At 49.4% G+C, this 17,657-nt stretch overlaps 1 protein-coding gene across 1 annotated transcript in view; it reads left to right on the top strand.

The window, feature by feature from the left end:
* SH3BP5 (SH3 domain binding protein 5) overlaps positions 1–17,194 on the top strand; it is a 47,764-nt gene extending 30,570 nt beyond the window's left edge. The window contains exons 4-9 of the mRNA XM_068156977.1: positions 2,943–3,107; positions 10,383–10,513; positions 11,612–11,654; positions 12,216–12,435; positions 14,882–15,142; positions 15,810–17,194. Coding sequence (XP_068013078.1) covers positions 2,943–3,107; positions 10,383–10,513; positions 11,612–11,654; positions 12,216–12,435; positions 14,882–15,142; positions 15,810–15,991 — 1,002 coding nt within the window. The 3' untranslated portion in view covers positions 15,992–17,194. The remainder of the gene's footprint in view (positions 1–2,942; positions 3,108–10,382; positions 10,514–11,611; positions 11,655–12,215; positions 12,436–14,881; positions 15,143–15,809) is intronic.
* The last annotated feature ends 463 nt before the right edge of the window (positions 17,195–17,657 follow it).

The raw sequence follows: 17,657 nt of genomic DNA, 5'->3' as shown, positions 1-17,657 counted from the left end.
CTTTGGCAGCCTTACTGACTGTGAGCTCCTGGGACCTGGATCTCTCTGACAGGGTCTGCTGTGAAAATCAGCCCTGCTCTTCTTCCCAGCATCTTCAGCACTGTTCTGCAGCACTTGGTGCAGGCTCCTGCTGGAGTCTTGCATTTTATTTCACTCTTCAAAATCCCATCTCAAGCTATTTTTGTGGAAAACTTTTGGCCTTTGTTTTCATGTGATCCCTTTTCTAGCATTGGGCAAACACTAGAAGTGAAAAAAAAAGCTTTGTGAATGTTCATAGAGTTCAGCAGAGGCCAAGATTCAGGCTCCATGCTGTGCCCTTTGCTGGCAGCTCAGGTTGAGCTTAGTTTGAAGATCTTCAGGTGACTTCCCTGCTCTCTGTGGGTACCATGGCTTGGGTTAGTTAGTGGTTAAATTCAAATATTCTTTAGTCAGGCTTGTCCTGAAGGTACAAAATGTGTTTAATACATTTAGACCGGTGGGTGGTGATTAGGATGCTGAGATAAAACCATTCTTATAGAGACGGGATGCTGTGCCCCCACTGATGTGGACCCAGAGAGCTCCCTGTGCTTTGGGATGTACCTGGAATTTTAACACTTCAGTGCCCTGGCTCTTCACAAGGCTTTAGCAGAGTGGAGTTGTGTCAGCTGCCTGAACACAACAGAGGGCATGGTTAGAGAATGTCTCTTCTGTAGAGAACACCAGCAGCCACTTCAGAAGGGAGTGCAGCAAGGACCTTGGGTGGAAGGAAGTAACTGCGCTGGTTGTGATGACTTTGATTTCCCTCCCCAGGCAGTAGCTGAAGGACCTCTGACACACAGCTCCTGTTTTTTCCACTGGTACTTTGGGGTGAAGTACCTTTTGGTGACGGGGGAAGGAAGGAAGAAGAGCTCACTGCTATTTGTGGTGGGTTGAAGTTTCCCCCAGCATTAACTAAAGGTCGTTGTTAGGGAAACTTAGTGGACTTTATTTCCTTTTGAGCGTTGTGTTTAAAGTAGGAGTCTGTCTCCCCTGCCAGAAGGCAAGAAGGGAAGGATTTTCTCCATTACCTTTACCAATAACTGTGGTGTCTCAGGTGGGAAGGTATTTGATACAGGTGGTGCTGGCTCTTTGCTGGAAAAAGTCACCATTGCTCTGCTTTGGGGTTGGTGGTGACAGGTTGGACTCGATGATCTTTGAGGTCTCTTCCAACCTTGGTGATACCGTGATACTTATTTCCCATTTTGTATCAGGGATTTTTAACCACTTCCCAAATGCCCACCATTGCTTCACACTAAACTCTCTCCCTTTATTTCTAAGACTTCCATCTTCTTCAGTTTAGTGTTCTGTGTGTCAGAGTCCTCTCTGCTGTTGCAGTCTCACCCTCCTTCTCTGTGTGCCATGACATGTGAAGTTTTATTCATCATTCTGTTCTGTCAGTCATGTCAGGTCAAAGACATCTCCCAGGGGAATATACTGGGTAATTCCAGTTTATTTTTAAAGAATCACTGAAGTGTAAATAGTCTTCACAGTGCTGGATGGTCAATTAAATGTGAATGTGAAGCTTACAATTTGAAGAGTGGTGTTTCAGCTCCAAAATACTCCTTTTAAGTGGAAGTTGATGAAACAGATTATGTAGAAAAGTTCAGGTAAAGGCTGTGAGCTAAACAAGGTATTTGTGCATTGACCTCGAAGGGGCTCTGGGGCAGTAAAGTGCTGATAAAGTTAAGAGACAGCAAATGAACAGAAATTAAGTGTTTCTGAAGGAAAACCGCATGAAAGGCACATTTTGGAAAGCCTGTGTGTTGGAACACCCAACCCAGCCCCAGCCAGCTCCACTCCACTCGTTATGGAGATTCTTTGTTTGTTGCAGTCACCTGTTTCTAGCACTGGAGTCTTGTCACTGGTGCTGAAGGGCAGCACTGCAGGCTGCTGGGCTCTGGGGTGGCACTGCTGAACCCTGCAGCACAACCCTGGTTTGCTGGCTGCAATCCCTGCTTGGGCTGAACAGGCCAAGGCTCGCTGCTCCCTTTGGGACCCGGAGGGCTGGAGCTGGCTCCAGCCTGCAAGAGGGGACTGCTCAGAAGGATTTGGGTAGCCTTGTTCAAACCTTCAGGAGAGCTGAAGGTGGTCTGTAATGCAGTGTCTCAGAGAATTGGTTTTGGTTCAGAAGAATAGAGATCACAGCTCAAATGATGAGATGGTTTCTAAGCTGTGCTTGCTTTGCTGGCAAGGGCACATGTTTGGAGGAGTCTTGTCTCATAGCAAGACCCATGTGGTTCACCAAAAGATTTCTCCCCTGCTTCCATGTAGGCAGTGGAAAGTGCTGCCTTCAAGCACAGATTTTGTGTTGCCTTGGTGAAAAAAGCAGCAGTTTGCAAAGGACATAGCAGGGCCTTCACCTGTGTTTTACATGCATTGTGAATGCCCTTGGTCACCTTTGTGTCTGTCTTCTGGGGACTTGCTGCACCAGCTGAATCCCATCTGTAGCAAAGCAGGAGAACATCTACAGAACTGGCAACCACCCCCTCAGTGCTTTATAGCAATGTAATACTTCCAAAACGTTTCCCCAGGGTGGTTAATGTTGCACTGGATCAAAATGCATCCTGACTAAACTCAGGAGTGCCATTCCCAGGGTATTCCTGACATGCTACAGGTTTGTTTATCACCTTTTCCCTTCTTATGTTTCTTGGTGATGAAGCCTCCATCATGTCTCTGAGCCAGGTGCTTCTGTGTAGGCCATCAGCTGTGTGCTCTTTGACTGAACACGGTGAGACAGCTCTCTGCAAATGACCTGCCTGGGTGGGAGCTGCTGTCTTAGCAGAGCTTGCTCCAGTGAGGAGTGAAAAGCTGGGAAGCAGTAACTCCGGTGCAGCCTTGTTCAAATCGCAAGATTAGTGTGGCAGGTCTCCTAAGCACAACCATGAGGGGTCCTTTCATCTCTCATCCCAACTTCTGTCTTGCAGGCCCAGCTGGAAGCTCAGAGGGCGACTCAGGATTTCCAGAGGGCCACTGAAGTGCTGCGAGCTGCAAAAGAGACCATCTCCCTCGCCGAGCAGAGGCTGCTGGAAGATGACAAACGCCAGTTCGACTCTGCCTGGCAGGAGATGCTCAACCATGCTACTCAGAGGGTAAGTACAAGCTTGCCCCAACATCTGTTTTCCCTGTATTTTGTGTTCTCCTGTGGTGTATAAGGCTTAGATTCTGAAAGACCAGACTTTTTGTATTGATCCAGAGACAGGACATGTAGGAGATGGAGACAGAGAAAGCTCTGAGGGCTAAGGTTAAAGGGTTTGGGCCTTGGGCTGCTGCTGGGACAATGCTAGTTGTGTCTGGCTGTGCTAGCAGCTAGTGGGGTAGCTCTCTAAAGAAAAATAAATTACCTTCTGTATAATAGGGATAAACAGTGTCTTAAGGCCTGTCTGCTTCTGGAGTGATGCCAGGGTAGTTGCAAAGGGATGGCTGTTCCTGAATGCAGACGTTGTGGAAACTCTTACTCTGGAAAACAGGGACATGTTCCAGTCTCACTCCACCTGTCCTTAGTGTGGAGTCAGCTGAGCAAAGCTCTGGAAACAGGCTTGAATGTTCAATTACCCAAGAAGGTGTTGCATTTGAAACTAGCACACAGCTCTCTCCTGAATTAACTTCCAGATTTAGACAAGTCCTTAGCACCTCCTTTGTAAAGTCTTTTTAAGACCACAGAAGAGGGGTACCACCTGACAGTGAAAGGCAGGATTCATTGTAGCAGCTCTCCAGAAGAATTTTCCTGTCATTTGCTGTGCCTTCCCCCCTGTCTATTAAAAATCCCCAAGAGGCAGAAAAAAGGTGTGTGGGTTTTTGTTGTTGTTGTTGTTGTTTTAGTTTGGTTTGTTTATTTAACATGGAAGAGCCAAACCTCAAAGTTAAACCCCTTTGATCTGTCAGAGTTCCCTTGGTATGCCAGAGGAGCTGAAGGTGCTGTTTCAGAGATGCTGTTGTGCCACACAATGTTGATGTTGTCCTGCAGCCCTCAGTGCAGAAGCTTCTGGGTTATAAGGCGGCCTCTGTTTCGGAGAGATTTGTGCAAACCAGCTGCCTAGTGGAGAAAGAGGGAGCAGAAAGGATGTTGGCTGCGTGCAGGGGAGAGATGGAGAAGCTGGTCTGTATTTAAAAAGAGAAAACAAGTCCCAGGGTATTGTTGGTGTCACTGTCCCTGTCCTGCTCACAGCTCTGGGAGCCTGTGTGCTCCGGAAGGGAGCCTGAGTGCCAGCACACCAGCGGCTGTGCTGTTCCTGTCACACCTGTTCAGTGTGAGCAAAGCCCAGAAAAGCAGGCACAGCTTTGGAGCCTCAGAATAGGTAGGTGAGAAAACTGGAGGCATCTAAAGGGTTGCTTAGTGCCCCAGACTGTGAAGCTGCTGAGGTCTGGTGGAGAGCGACAGAAACCACGGATCAGCTGCCTCTCTCTAGCTGGCATAAGGAAAAGCTGTGCTGGGGTGGGAGGGAAAGAATTGCTAGCAATCTGGAGAATTCAGATGAATTCCTCTTTGCTTTGGAGATTTGAAAGGGATCTTTGTATCCTCCTACAACCCTGACAGTCTGCAAGAGGAGGACACCTGAGATGGGCAAAGACAGTGATTCAGAGCAGGAGATGGTTGGCTGGCCATGTTTGTTGGAGTCATGCTGGTGGTGTTGATGTGTGTCATTGCTGAGAGCAGAGTATCTACTTGCCAGGAGGCTGATTCACACCACAGTGTCTCTGCTGGTTCCAGCTGAACAGTGGATGGGACCCTTAGGATTATTTACTGTGTTTATGACATAATCTGGGCACAGACTGGATTGGATAGAGCAGCTGATGGCTCCTTGAATGCAAAGCATGTTATCCAGCTCTCCCAGAAGGCACCTATCCACACCTGCCCAGGGCACCTGAAGTTTGCTTTGTGATTTTTCTTGGCTATGGTGGAGGTTTGGAGGCTAGGGCTGGAGCCAAGAAGGGTGGAAATGCTGCTGGGAGTCCTGACTGAATGGGCCCAGTGTGTGCTTGGTGGGACTCTGGAGCTTCTTTAGAAGCAGAGTGAATACTTGCTGGGTTCAGGGCATGCAGTTAGTGCAGTGCTTAGAATCATGGAATCATAAAATGGCTCAAGTTGGAAGGGACCTCAGAGCTCATCTCATCCAGCCTGGCCTTGAACACTCCCAAGGAGGAGGCAGCCACAGCCTTCTTGGGCAGCCTATTCCAGACTCTCACCACCCTCCTACTGAAGAACTTCTTCCTCAGCTCCAGTCTAACCCTGCTCTGCCTCAGCTTCAAACCATTCCCCCTTGTCCTGTCTCTAGACACCCTCAGGAAAAGTCTCTCTGCAGCCTTCCTGTAGGATCCCTTCAGGTACTGGCAGGCAGCTCTAAGGTCCCACTGGAGTCCTCTCCAGGCTGAACAACCCCAGCTCCCTCAGCCTGCCCTTAGTGTTGGGTGAGGTAAATGGAGTAACTGAGTAACTCTGCTCTCAAGGAACAGAACTCCTCATGATTCCTTACCAAGCTGTGAAAGAATACAGGTGAGAGGATGGCATCTACTAGAGCAAAAGCTGTCTTTGACTGACACAGTGTTGCTGAGAACTCAGACAGGTAGCTTGTAATTACATGAGGAATTGCTGAGAGTAAAAAACCCTACCTGAGGGTTAAGAAGCAGAATTCCTCCACTTCCACCTTTAGAACCACTCTTGGAGAATTGTTTTGCATTCTAGGTGTTTCAGTTTGCCAGCTTTTTGTGTTTCTGAGTGACAGCTTTACTGGGCAGGGAACAGTCCTGCACTGGGCCTGGTACTGCAGGGAATCAGGCATGGCCAAGGCCTCTGTGCCAGCTGTTGGGAGTGGGCTGTGGACTCATTTGTTGCTCTGCTGACAGGAATATCAGGCAAGAACAATTTGGTTTTATTTGCTGTTTTTAGGCAGAGGGAGCAGACTGTTGAATAGATCTGAAATTTGGAACCAAACCTGAGCCCTGTAGCAGTAGGTAGCTGGCAAGCAATGCAAACATAAAGGAAAAGGGCAGGCAAGGAACAAAGGAGACACTTGTGTTCTGTACAGGTGTGGGTGGAAACACTGCCAGCTTGCTGCTGCACTTGACCCAGTGGATGTGGACAGAGACTTGGGCTTCTAACAGGAAGCATTCTCTGGGAGGAAATGGCGATAAGGGTTGCATGTTGTAATTGCTTTGTGATTTCATTGTAGCCTGAAAAGCTGTTAAGGCTGTTTTCAACGTGCCAGGCTGACGGCTTACTGTAAACAAGGCTTTGTAGTCAGAGAATGAAATGGATGAGAAATGGGAGAGCTGCTGAAACTTTGCTTATCCTGGGTGGGCTGGTGGTATGGCACGTGACAGATGTTTCTCTTGGCGAGGCAGGCAGGAGCAGCATGCCTGGGCACAGGGAGGCCAGGCTGGCACTCAGCAGCTTTGCCCTTGCAGTGTGAGCTGTCTCCAAAGGGAGCTGGGTGCCTGGGCAGGAGCTGCGTTCCTGCCTGTGCAGACCTAGGAATCCCAGTCATGTCTGTGCTCAAGCTGTGAGCTGACCTCAGTGAAGCACAGGGTTGTGGTGCAATGCCACAAGTCAGGCAGCTGCTTCATCTGCTTCTGCTCTTCACCTGAGCTGTGTTTTCAGGTAAAGTCCGGTGTTTTATTTCTAGGTGTCCATTTATTCACAGATAGGCTGGGGTTTAGCTCATCTGTTTCAGGTGTCTAGAACACTATTTTGTACATCCCAGTGACTTGCCTAAACTTCCACTTTAGTCAGAGGAGGTCTGGTCAAGAAATTAATGGTGTCTGGAGAACAGTTCATGTGACCAGAAAAGCAGGAGCTGCTTTGGGAAGATGAAGTGGGGTGCTGGTGGGGGAGCAGGTTTTGTGGTTGCTCCTCTTTGTATCATAGAATCAACCAGGCTGGAAAAGACCTCTGAGATCATCAAGTCCACCCTATTACCTAATACCTAACACCTCATGACTAACTAAACCATGGCTTCAAATGCCACATCCAATCCTTTTTTGAACACCTCCAGGGATGGTGACTCCACCACCTTCCTGGGCAGCACATTCCAATGGCCAATCTCTCTTTCTGTGAAGAACTTCCTCCTCACCTCAAGCCTAAACCTCCCCTGGTGCAGCTTGAGATTGTGTCCTCTTGTTCTGGTGCTGGTTGCCTGGGAGAAGAGACCAACCCCCACCTGGCTACAACCTCCCTTCAGGTAGTTGTAGCCAGCAATAAGGTCTCCCCTGAGCCTCCTCTTCTCCAGGCTAAGCAACCCCAGCTCCCTCAGCCTCTCTTCATAGGCTTTGTGCTCCAAACCACTCCCCAGCTTTGTTGCCCTTCTCTGGACATGTTCCAGCAAGTCAACATCTTTCCTAAACTGAGGGGCCCAGAACTGGACACAGGACTCAAGGTGTGGCCTAACCAGTGCAGAGTCCAGGGGCACAATGACTTCCCTGCTCCTGCTGGCCACACTGTTCCTGATGCAGGCCAGGATGCCATTGGCCTTCTTGGCCACCTGGGCACACTGCTGGCTCATGTTCAGCCAGCTGTCAACCAGCACCCCCCGGTCCTTTTCTGCCTGTCCCTAACTGCTGATGCAATCTGCAGTCCTAAAAAGGTTCTGCTTTTACACTCATTCCTGAGGTATGTTCAGTTCATAAATTCTGGCAAGGAGAAGAATTTTTTTGGCTCTTGATCATGAGGCCTTTTGAAAAGGAAGGGCTGAGGGGAGAGGGAGGAGGGAGGAGGCATGCTCCCCCTTGCTTTAATTTGGCTTGTGAAACTCCCTTTGCTATTACACCATAAAGTACCATCTGTCAGTGTAAAATGCCTGGGTACCTTGGTGCTGTAGGGAGGAGAAACACTTCCTGCAGATAGAGATGCCTGGAGAAACAGGGTGGGGGGAGAGTCTCTGAAACAAACAGTAAAAGTACTCATGGCCTTCCCTGCCCTAAAGACATTCACCCTGGAAAGACAGGGGTTAAAAGCAGTCCCTTGCATCCTTGATTCTCTCCTCCTGGTTTACTGACCTCTTATCTCTTCTGTTTCCCATTCTTCCCCTAGAAGACCCTTCCATTTGAGTTTGTGAGAAAGAAACAGGTGTGCTTAGGTGCACCACCAGGGCAAGATTGGTGGTAGAAGTACAGTGCCTTTTCCTAGCCAAAATGGCCTCTTGGGTGACTGTGACCAAAACCTTGTTTACAGGTCCATAGGAGACTGTTTTTTCCCCATCTGTAGTGTTAGGTCTGATAAAAAGTGCTTCTTTCTCAGACAAGCCTTGTCCTCCTTCTTCTAAGGCAAGGGTTTCCCCTAGCTGGCCTGACACTGAACCTCCCAGGTACAGAGGAGGTTTGTGGTCCATTTCTGTCCACCCACCCAGGTGGAGCGCTGCTCTATTTCCAGGCCATCTGGCTGCTGTGGAGGAGCTTTGTTTCTTCTGGTCTGAAGAAAATGTTTAAACACATCTTGTCAGGTGATGGATCTCCACAGAGATACCTCACAGTCTTGCAAGTATTGTCCTCAGCCTCATGTGTGCACCTTGAGCTGCTGTCCTGGGGGAAGGGGCCAGGCTGTCCCTGCTCTCTCTGCAGGCTCCTGTGGGTAATGACAATGTCCAGAGATGAACAAGGGAGCATGGGGAGATGGTTTTTCCCTGCATCACTGGTTCCTCAAAGGATGCAGCCCACATGGGTGTGTCTGGCTGGCAGCAAACTCCCTGTTTTGTCAGACATTCTGAGGTGTTGGCAAGCTGTCATCCTCCAACGCCAGCCCTACAGGGTTCAGCATTCCTGCAGTGTTTGGTATGTACAAAATCAACATAACACTGGACACCTAACCTGCTTTGTGACCCTGATGCTGATACTGGTTGTCATGAGGTTCATCCCAGAGATCAAAGCTGATGCTAGAATGGATGGTGAGGAGCTGAGGTTTAACTGAGCCTTGGTAAATTGCAGCTGCTCCCTTCTTTTGTAGCTTCCAGCGTCTTTAAATTGCATTTTGCTGCCACACTGCAAAGAAGGCAAGCCAGACTCTGTGCAGTCTTTGGAGGCTGTGTCTTCATTTAAGGCACTTCCAGGCCAAAACCAGCCTTGCCTGACATATTTCACCAGGGAAAGTCATGGCATCAACCCAACTTCCCAACAGCTGTTCAAGAGAAGAGACTGCATCTTGCTTTCAGGATGCAGAGGAATCTGCTATGAATCTGACAAACTTTTTCTGACCTTTCTTTTTAAGTGAATTTAATATATAAAATAGGTGAAGGCTGTTGGAGCTGACTGTATTGTCTGTATCTGGTGAAAAGACTCTTTGGAAACCTTTCTTTCTCATAGTTTAAAGTCCTGTAGTAGCTTCCTTAAGTGATGTGTGTGCAGGTGAGCAAAATGTGGCCTCCAGTTGTGGCAGCAAGAGCCTCTGGGTGATGCCTGCTGCCTCCTCATTGCCAGACCAATGGCAAAGGTTTTTCTTACTCCCCTGACCACAAGTGCACTAAAGAAAACAGACCTCCTGATGCTTTAAATCTGCACAATAGAGGTTCCCTGGGTGGAATTGCTGGTGAAGTGTGACTGTGGGTTAGCAGCAGAGCAGCCAAGGGAGGGACCTTGGCTTTTCCTGTTGCTTATGTAGACTCCTGCTGGCTGTGGAATGCTAAGGCACTGAGTACTTGTTTATAGAGCTTTGGAGAAATGGTTGCTTGCAGGATTTGCCAGCTTGGGTGCAGCCTGGGCTGGCCATGGAGAGCAGCTGAGTGCTTGTCCTGGGGGAGCAGCCTCTGTGTGACTGGACAGTGGCTGGGCTCCATGAAGCTTCCCCACCCATCTACCCAGGCTGTCAGCTCGGCCTGAACCTCTGCTTTCAGTGTCAGAACTGGGGCTTGAGGCTGCTCAGCTGTTGAGGAGAGAAGCCAGCTTCCTCCAGCTGCTCCCTTGCAGCCCAAGGCATTCTCTGCTTCCCTGATTCCTGGCCTCCCACTGCTGCCCCTAGATCTCAGCCCTTGCAGAGTGGTGGGGCTGCAGTGGGGAGCTGGGCAGCCTGGCAGCTGGGAGAGGGAACAGAAAGAAGCTGCTCACTGTAACTGGGAGATATCTCCTAGTGCTGCTTTGTTCCTAGGTATCTAAAGGGGTTAAAAATGGGTGATCCCAAACTTGGGGCTCTTCTGAGCTTCCTGTAAGGGAGACCATGCAAGAACATGCAGCACCTCTGTCACAGCTAACAGTGTCTGCAAATCCAACACACTGCTGCTCCTCTCAGCAGCAACTCTTAAGTTGGATCTTTGAAGGTAATTTTTTCTATACCCTCACTTTGCTGACAGGAGCTGATTGGACAGATTCTGAAGATGCTGTTAATTGAAATGATAAGAAATGGGTCGTTGTGTCTTGCCACTCAACCTGTATTTTCCCTCTTGAAGGTCATGGAGGCGGAACAGACCAAAACGAGAAGTGAGCTGGTTCACAAGGAGACAGCAGCCAAATACAATGCTGCCATGGGCAGGATGAAGCAGCTGGAGAAGAAGCTGAAAAGAGCCATCAATAAATCCAAGTATGTTTTATGTTTGGAGATGAGTGTAGTGGTGAGGTGAGAAATGCTGCTTCTGGGGGCTTCCAGGCTTGTGGAAGTGTAACCACTGCAGGTAACACAGGTACCTCTGTGCCTCTGCCTTTGGGCTCCTCCCTGCCTGTGACAGCCTCACAGCAAAGCTGGTGATGATATCTGTCCTTGTGTTTGTCCCAAGTGTCTTTTGAAGCACCTAACTTGATAGACAGCTGAGCTAAATGGGCTGGGAAACCTTTTCTGGTCATTTTTTTTTCACTCTTGAGCTTTTTGGTGATGTGTGACTTAAGAAACAGGCTGGTGGGATTCACACAGATGTTGCCTCCAGAAGCACAGAGCTCCATGTGAAGGTTCTGCAGCACAGGGATTGTTTGCAGTTGAATTCTTATTTTCAGTGAGGAGAGGAACAAAGCAAGGGGCAGAAACCCCAAAGGGTGAGACTGCACCAGCAGCCTGCTGCATGCCAGGCTTGCTTCCTTCCTGCCAAGGGCTGCTGCTGGGACAGGAGCACACTTCAGAGCAGACCTGAACAGCAAGCCAGCAAGTGTCCTCAGTAAGGTGTCTGCATCTGATGTGTTCTGCTGCAGAAGCAGCTCTTTGCTCACAGCCTGCTTAAAATGTTGGCCCTGTTTGTAACCAGTTCTTAATCCTCTTTCTATTTCACAGTTGCTTTCTCTAAATTTCCAGACTGTAGCTGGTCTGAACAATCTGTTTGCTGTGTTTAGCTTTTAATCCTCCCATCTCAAAATGAGTTTTTGGTGAAATTGGTCAATGTGTGCTGAGGGCTCCACAGTTAGATGGACACAGAGGGGATCCTGTGCCTGGAGCTGGATGTGGTGGCTGAATCTTTGCCTGAGGGAATGATGCTTTCAGCTCCAAACCCCAGAATGATGCAATTTGTATTTAGGGTGAAAAGCCCACTAGAAATGGGTGTATGGAGGGGAAAGGAGAGCCACCAAGAGCACACCTGGGTATTCTGTCATCTGGACAGCAGCCTCTGGGCCTTGCAGTGAAACACAAAACCCTCTCCCCACTGCCCCACTCCAGTCCCAGTGTTGTAAACAACTGTTTCTTGTTTCTCCACAGACCTTACTTTGAACTCAAGGCCAAGTACTATGTCCAGCTAGAGGTAGGCATGGAGCTGAGAGCCACCTGAAACTCTGCTGCTTGCAATAAATGCTGGAATTGCATCCAGAGTGCTCCAACACCTGTTGTGTTTGCAAAACTGATTCAAAACCTCTGGAGCAATTTGCTAAGCACCTTGTAAAGCTGAAAGGCTGAGGCTTTGTTTCCTGGTGTGAAAGAAGAGTGTTTGAAGCCTGATGCTATAATGAGCCAGCATTATGTGGCTGCCCTTGCTTCTTGTAGTTGGGAATCTCTGGGGTTTGTTTCTGCTTTTTGGTTTGAGGCTTTCTCCTGTGCTTTATGCATCAGATGTTAAGGAGAGGACCTGCATGCTAACAACAGGGGACCCTGATCAGTGCTCAGCTGGGGCCACAGCCATGCTCCAGGGGTAGTGCAAGCCCTGGCTCCTGTGCTTTGCCCTGCTGCCATCTCCTTCAAGTGCCACTGCTTGAATTCTGAGCTCTCCCAGCACCCACCTAGCAGCCCTGGCTCGTGGCGGCCTGTCTGGGCAGTGCTGAGTCACAGGGACACACAGAGCATGTCTAATGCCTGTCTTCCTTGCTAGCAACTGAAGAAAACGGTGGATGACCTGCAGGCAAAGCTTGCCCTGGCCAAGGGAGAGTACAAGACTGCCTTGAAAAACCTGGAGATGATCTCAGATGAGATCCACGAGAGGAGACGATCTGCCGCCATGGGGCCACGGGGCTGTGGCGTGGGTGCTGAAGGCAGCAACACCTCTGTGGAAGACCTGGCAGTGAGCAAACCAGAGTCAGACACCATCTCCAGTGAGTACAGAGTCCTCCTGGGGCCCAGTGGCATCCTGAGAAAGGCTGGCCTGAGGGGTGCTCTGCAGCTTCTGCAGCCTGAAGTGTGCTGGGTACTGTGAGACTGAGGCTCACCTGACACAAAGCTAGATACCTTAAAAAAAAAATAAACAAATTAATAACTGATAAATCCAATACTGGGAGGATGAATAAAAAAAACCCACCACCACCACTAAAACAAGGTGAAGAATCTCCTTTTTTATTGGGTGAACTTAAAACATGAATTATGCAAACATGATTACTTTTCTTGAGCAGAGAGAACAAGCAAGAAAAATATCACTCCTTCAAACAGGGACTTCTAGCTGAGGTTTGGCTGTAGCTATGTAGAAGTCACTTAATGAGCCTTGCACAGACCAGGGGCACTTAACTAAACCCAAAGAAAACAAATTAATTTGTAATACAAAATAAGAACTGGACTTAGATATGAAATATAATGGAGCGTGTTGAGCAAGCCTTGTAGGGTGTCTGAAGGGAAAGAAAGCAGACTAAGCCCTGGAATAAAGAAGTGGGTGGCTAAGAGCATCATTTAGCAAATCAGGGCTCTCTTACACCTACCAGGAGGGGGAGCAGGAGAAAGGCCTCCCCCAGGATATGCACGGTAGGATACGGTTGACTGTCAAAACCGCAAACAAATAGGAAGACAGGACTGCGTGGGTGGTGTTCACCAGGACACAAGACAAGTCTGAGCGGGAGAGGCAGCCACTAAAAGAAGGATGTGAACAGAGCTGTCTGGAGGCTGAACTTTCTGGTGCTGATGTTAAAGAGAATTTTAATGTTAAAGAGCATTTTCCAATAACTTGCTAGGGCCAACCAGCAGCCTCTTGAGTGCTTTTAATAATGCTGAAGCAAGAATCTTTCTTTTAATAAGGGAGACAGAACTACCTATCTTTTATCTGCATTGTAGGCATGATGCTTAGCAAATTAGAATGCCACAGAGAAGGCCATAAGTAGAAGTAATGACTAACACCATCAAAACTGTTGTAGCTACAAGGCTGATTCGAACTTTTCCATATCTGTCTCTGATCAATAAATGCATATGCTTTAGAAAAGCCCAGCCAGATAATTTCAGAAAATTAACAGCCACAGATGAGTCCCCTACAGATACTCTCAGTTCTTCTTCTAAAATATAACAGACTGACAGAATTGGGGTTGCTCTGCTTGGAGAAGATATGGCTTTGAGAAGACCTTATTGTGGGTGGCCTTTCAACATATAAAAGGAGCTCTGTCAGAAAGCTGTCACGTGTGTAGGTATAGGAAAAACATTAATAGTTTTAAGTTTAAAGAGGATAGACTTAGATTGGACATAAGGAAGGAGTGTTTCAAGGAGTGTTTTAGGGGACACAGTCTCAAGCTGCGCCAGGGGAGGTTTAGACTCGAGGTGAGGAGAAAGTTCTTCACCGAGCGAGTCATTCGTCATTGGAACGGGTTGCCCAGGGAGGTGGTTGAGTCACCATCCCTGGAGGTGTTCAAGAGAGGATTGGACGTGGCACTTGGTGCCATGGTCTAGTCATGGGGTCTGTGTTGATAGGTTGGACTTGATGATCCTCAAGGTCCTTTCCAACCTAAGTTATACTGTGATACTGTGATACTGTGATACTGTACTGCTCGGCACAGGAGCTGGTTCTTTAGCAGGGGATAGGGGAATGAGCTGGAGTGCAGCAGCTGTCCCCTTAGCATCACTCAGGTTGCTGTGTGAAAGGAGCAAAATGAATGCACTTCAAAGCCTGCCTCTGTCCCCATCCCACAGGCAGCAATGATTGAAATAATGTTAAACTTCAGCAGAAACTGCACCCCTGCATGGCACAAAATGGAACCTTTTTAATGGATTCCTCCTCCTGTTGCTGACAAAGAGCATGCAGCTCCTTCTAGGCAGACAGTGGAATTAGTTTGCTTTGATTAGAATCTAGGTTTGAGTGAAGATGAGCAGGGTAATTTATCTGGGGGTGTGAGGGGTGTGGCACTTTTGATTTGGTGTCATTTGGTGAGACTTATCCAAAAAGACATCTTGGGGTTCACACTGGATTTTAACTGTGAAGGTGGGAGGGGAGGTGGGAGCAATGTGCTTTTTAATTAATGCCTGGAATAACCAGGAGCCTGGGCTGGGATCAGGATGCTGCAGACTGAGATGGGCTCAGGGGGCTCAAATCAAGAGAACAAAACACCAGCTGGGCAGAGGGGCAGCAGGAACAGTGAAGACCTAAAGAGCATCTTGGAGCATGGAGGAGAAGCAGCAGCAGGTGGTGCAGAGCTGGTCTTGCAGGGCATGTGTCTTGCAGGCTGGCAAGTGTGCTCTTTCTCAAAGCAGAGTGTGGTGCTGGTGAAATGCTGGGGCAAGGCTTGGCAGAGGGGACAGGGTCAGAGAGGAGTGGCCAGGCTTTGCTAACCGGAGCGTTCCTGATCCTTGCAGTGGCTTCGGAGGTGTTTGAGGATGACAACGGCAGCAGCCTGGTATCTGAAGAAGACTCAGAGACTCAGTCAGTGTCCAGCTTCAGCTCTGGCCCCACGAGCCCCTGCGAGGTGCCCGCTCAGTTCCCTCCTGCCACACGACCCGGCAGCCTGGAGCTGCCCAGCCCCGTGTCCCTCTCCGAGTTCGGGGCCATCTTCCCGGTGCTGGGCCCCCGCAGCGAGTGCAGCGGCGCCTCCTCCCCCGAGTGCGAGGCCGAGCGAGGTAGGCAGGGCTTGGCTGGGCTGCCCCGGGCTGATGCTTCCCAGCTTCAGAAAGCACGCAGGGAAACCTCCTCCGATGCCCTGGGCTCAGTACCAGCTCCCTGAGCTCCGACCTGTTGGGGCATCGTGGGAGGGCAGCTCCTGGGAGCTTGTGCCCTACAGATGGCATCTGACATGGTTTAATTCTGTTGCTGGCTGGAAGGCTCCCCAGCTCTGGCTGTGCAGAGGCTTGGGGATCCTCTTGGATTCAGTGATCAGGGGGGTTCTGATGGTGCATTTCTGTCGAGGACAATCTGAATTTAATTGTTTGTTGATTACTGCCCTGCTTGCTGAACATCAGAGAATTTCTAAGGCTGTTTCCAGGGGAAATAGAAAATAAATAAGGTGCCCAGAGGAGCCTCTTGCAGGCTCTGCCAGCCTTTGATGGCAAATCCCTTCAGGCTAGAGGGTTGCCACCACCCCGGGCTGCTCATGCTGTAGTTTGCTGATGTGGTGCACAAGACAGGGCTGACTTCAGCTTGGTTACAGCTTCTTGCTCCTGCTGCTTTTGTTTTTGTCATTTTAATCTATTTATGATTTGGCAAAGGAAGCTGCAGAAGCACATGCTGGAGGCTGGAGCTGTGGAATGAAAGACAGGTTTAACATCTGGTTTAATCCTTTGTTTGCAGGAGATAGGGCAGAAGGCGCTGAGAACAAGACAGGTGACAGAGCGAGCAAGAGCAGGAGCGGCGTGCGGAGCGGCTCGGCGGAAGGGCTGGCTCTGGAGAACAGAATGAAGCAGCTCTCCCTGCAGTGCATGAAGATCAAAGAGGGCATCTGTGCTGGCAGGAAGGCTGCCCAAATTGGCTGAGGCCTCCTCCTGCCCTGTCCTCTGTCCTGATGACTGGCAGTATCAGTATTTCTAGAGGACCTTCTGAGTGTTTGAAGAACCCTGTGCCAATACCAGATGCCAAACCTTAAGCCTTTCCTCTCAGAATGTGAAGCTGCACTTAAGACGTCCAATCGCTGTGGGGGGCTGAAGGCTTTATTCAGTGACTCCTTTGTAGGCTGGATGAGTTCCCCAGCACTGAAGCTGTGCTGATAGTTCACAGACTTTGTAATTGTTTTGTAGCAGCCTGGCTGAAGCAATAACCAGTGAAGTTCCCGTGTCAGCTCATGCCTGGAGCGGGGGCTGAAATTCAAGCCAGACGTTTGGCTTCAGGTTTGTAGGATGGAATGGTCTGTAGATAGCTGTGGATTTCTGGAATGTAGGTGGCATAGTCTTTGAACTCCTGTGTTTGTCTGTGTTACACTGAACTAGGAAAGCTGTTGCATGCGTGGGGTCTGACAGCCTTCGCTCCTCCCTTGGTGGTGAAGAGGAGTCACATCTGTAAGAACTGGTGTGGAGAGATGGACAGGATGGGAATGCTCAGGGTGCTGGGCCCCTTCCAGCTGCCTGCCCGAGTCTGGCTGGGACACCAAGAGTGATTCCAGTGACCAAAAACAAAGAGTTGGTTGGCCCCTTGCCCTGCCCTGGGAAGTGTTCTTCTCCAGCCCTTTGCTTTTGCTCGCTGCTGGGAGTCATTGATGTGTTCATGACAGCTCTGCTCAGGGCTTTGCCCTGCCATCTGCATGAAGAAAAGGGATTTCCAGTGTAGCTGATTCTGTGTTCTTGAGCTTCTCTGTAGGTTGTGCTGTGTGGGGGCTGTGACAGGGGCTGGGGATTTTCTGTGCCCTGCAGGGAGTGTTCCAGAAAAACTAGAGAGGGCTCAGGCGTGTTCTGCCAGCAGCCGTTAGGCAGTAGTAGTGTCTGGTAATTATGCTAATAAGTGGTAGTAAAGATCCTAGGACTCATTGGTTTTTGGTGGCTCAGCATTTCTGAGATCCCCTTTTATCTGAGCTGTCAGTTTATATTGCTCATTGGATGGGATTTTTAGTATTGCCCCCCAAGGTCTTTTCTATTCTGTTTTTGCAGTCCTGTTGTATTTCGTCCCCGCCACAGCTCGTGTATCTCCTCTTGAGTTCATGTAAACCTCTTCACACTACAGTAAACAGTTTTGTTTTCCACCTTTCACTCTGAGTCTGTGCAAGCTAAGTGCATCTCAGGTGCTGAGAAACAGATCTTTCCCTGCAGCAGGTGTTGTCTTGGAGTACCCCCTTCCAGCCAAGTGCCCTGCCTGGCATCAGCTCCTCGTGGTACCGGAATCCTCTGCGGTGTGTGAACAGCTGCTGCATCCTACCAGCTTCCTGAACCCTGCACAGGTGATTCAGCTTTCATTCCTAACCCAGAGCTTTAGTCAAGTTTCCCTAAATGCCTTGTAGGGCAGAAAGGAGGAAGCTGCTTTGTCCCTTCACACCTCTGTGCTCCCCTGCTGCAGCCATGCAGAACTGGAGGTGAGTAAACCTGCTTCCACAAGCAGATTCCACACAAGATAGCTGCCCCAGCCTTCCACGGTTGTCCCTTGGCATCTTCTGAAGACCTGCAGGCTCAGCTCTGGCTTGGGTTAAGGATCTTGGCACGGTCCACCAGGCCTGGC

Source organism: Melanerpes formicivorus, unplaced genomic scaffold (genome assembly GCF_026170545.1).
Source record: "Melanerpes formicivorus ecotype bairdi unplaced genomic scaffold, bMelFor1.0.p_v2 SCAF_35, whole genome shotgun sequence".
In the NCBI taxonomy this organism is placed as follows: Eukaryota; Metazoa; Chordata; class Aves; order Piciformes; family Picidae; genus Melanerpes; species Melanerpes formicivorus.
This window is presented reverse-complemented; position numbering and strand designations above follow the sequence as displayed.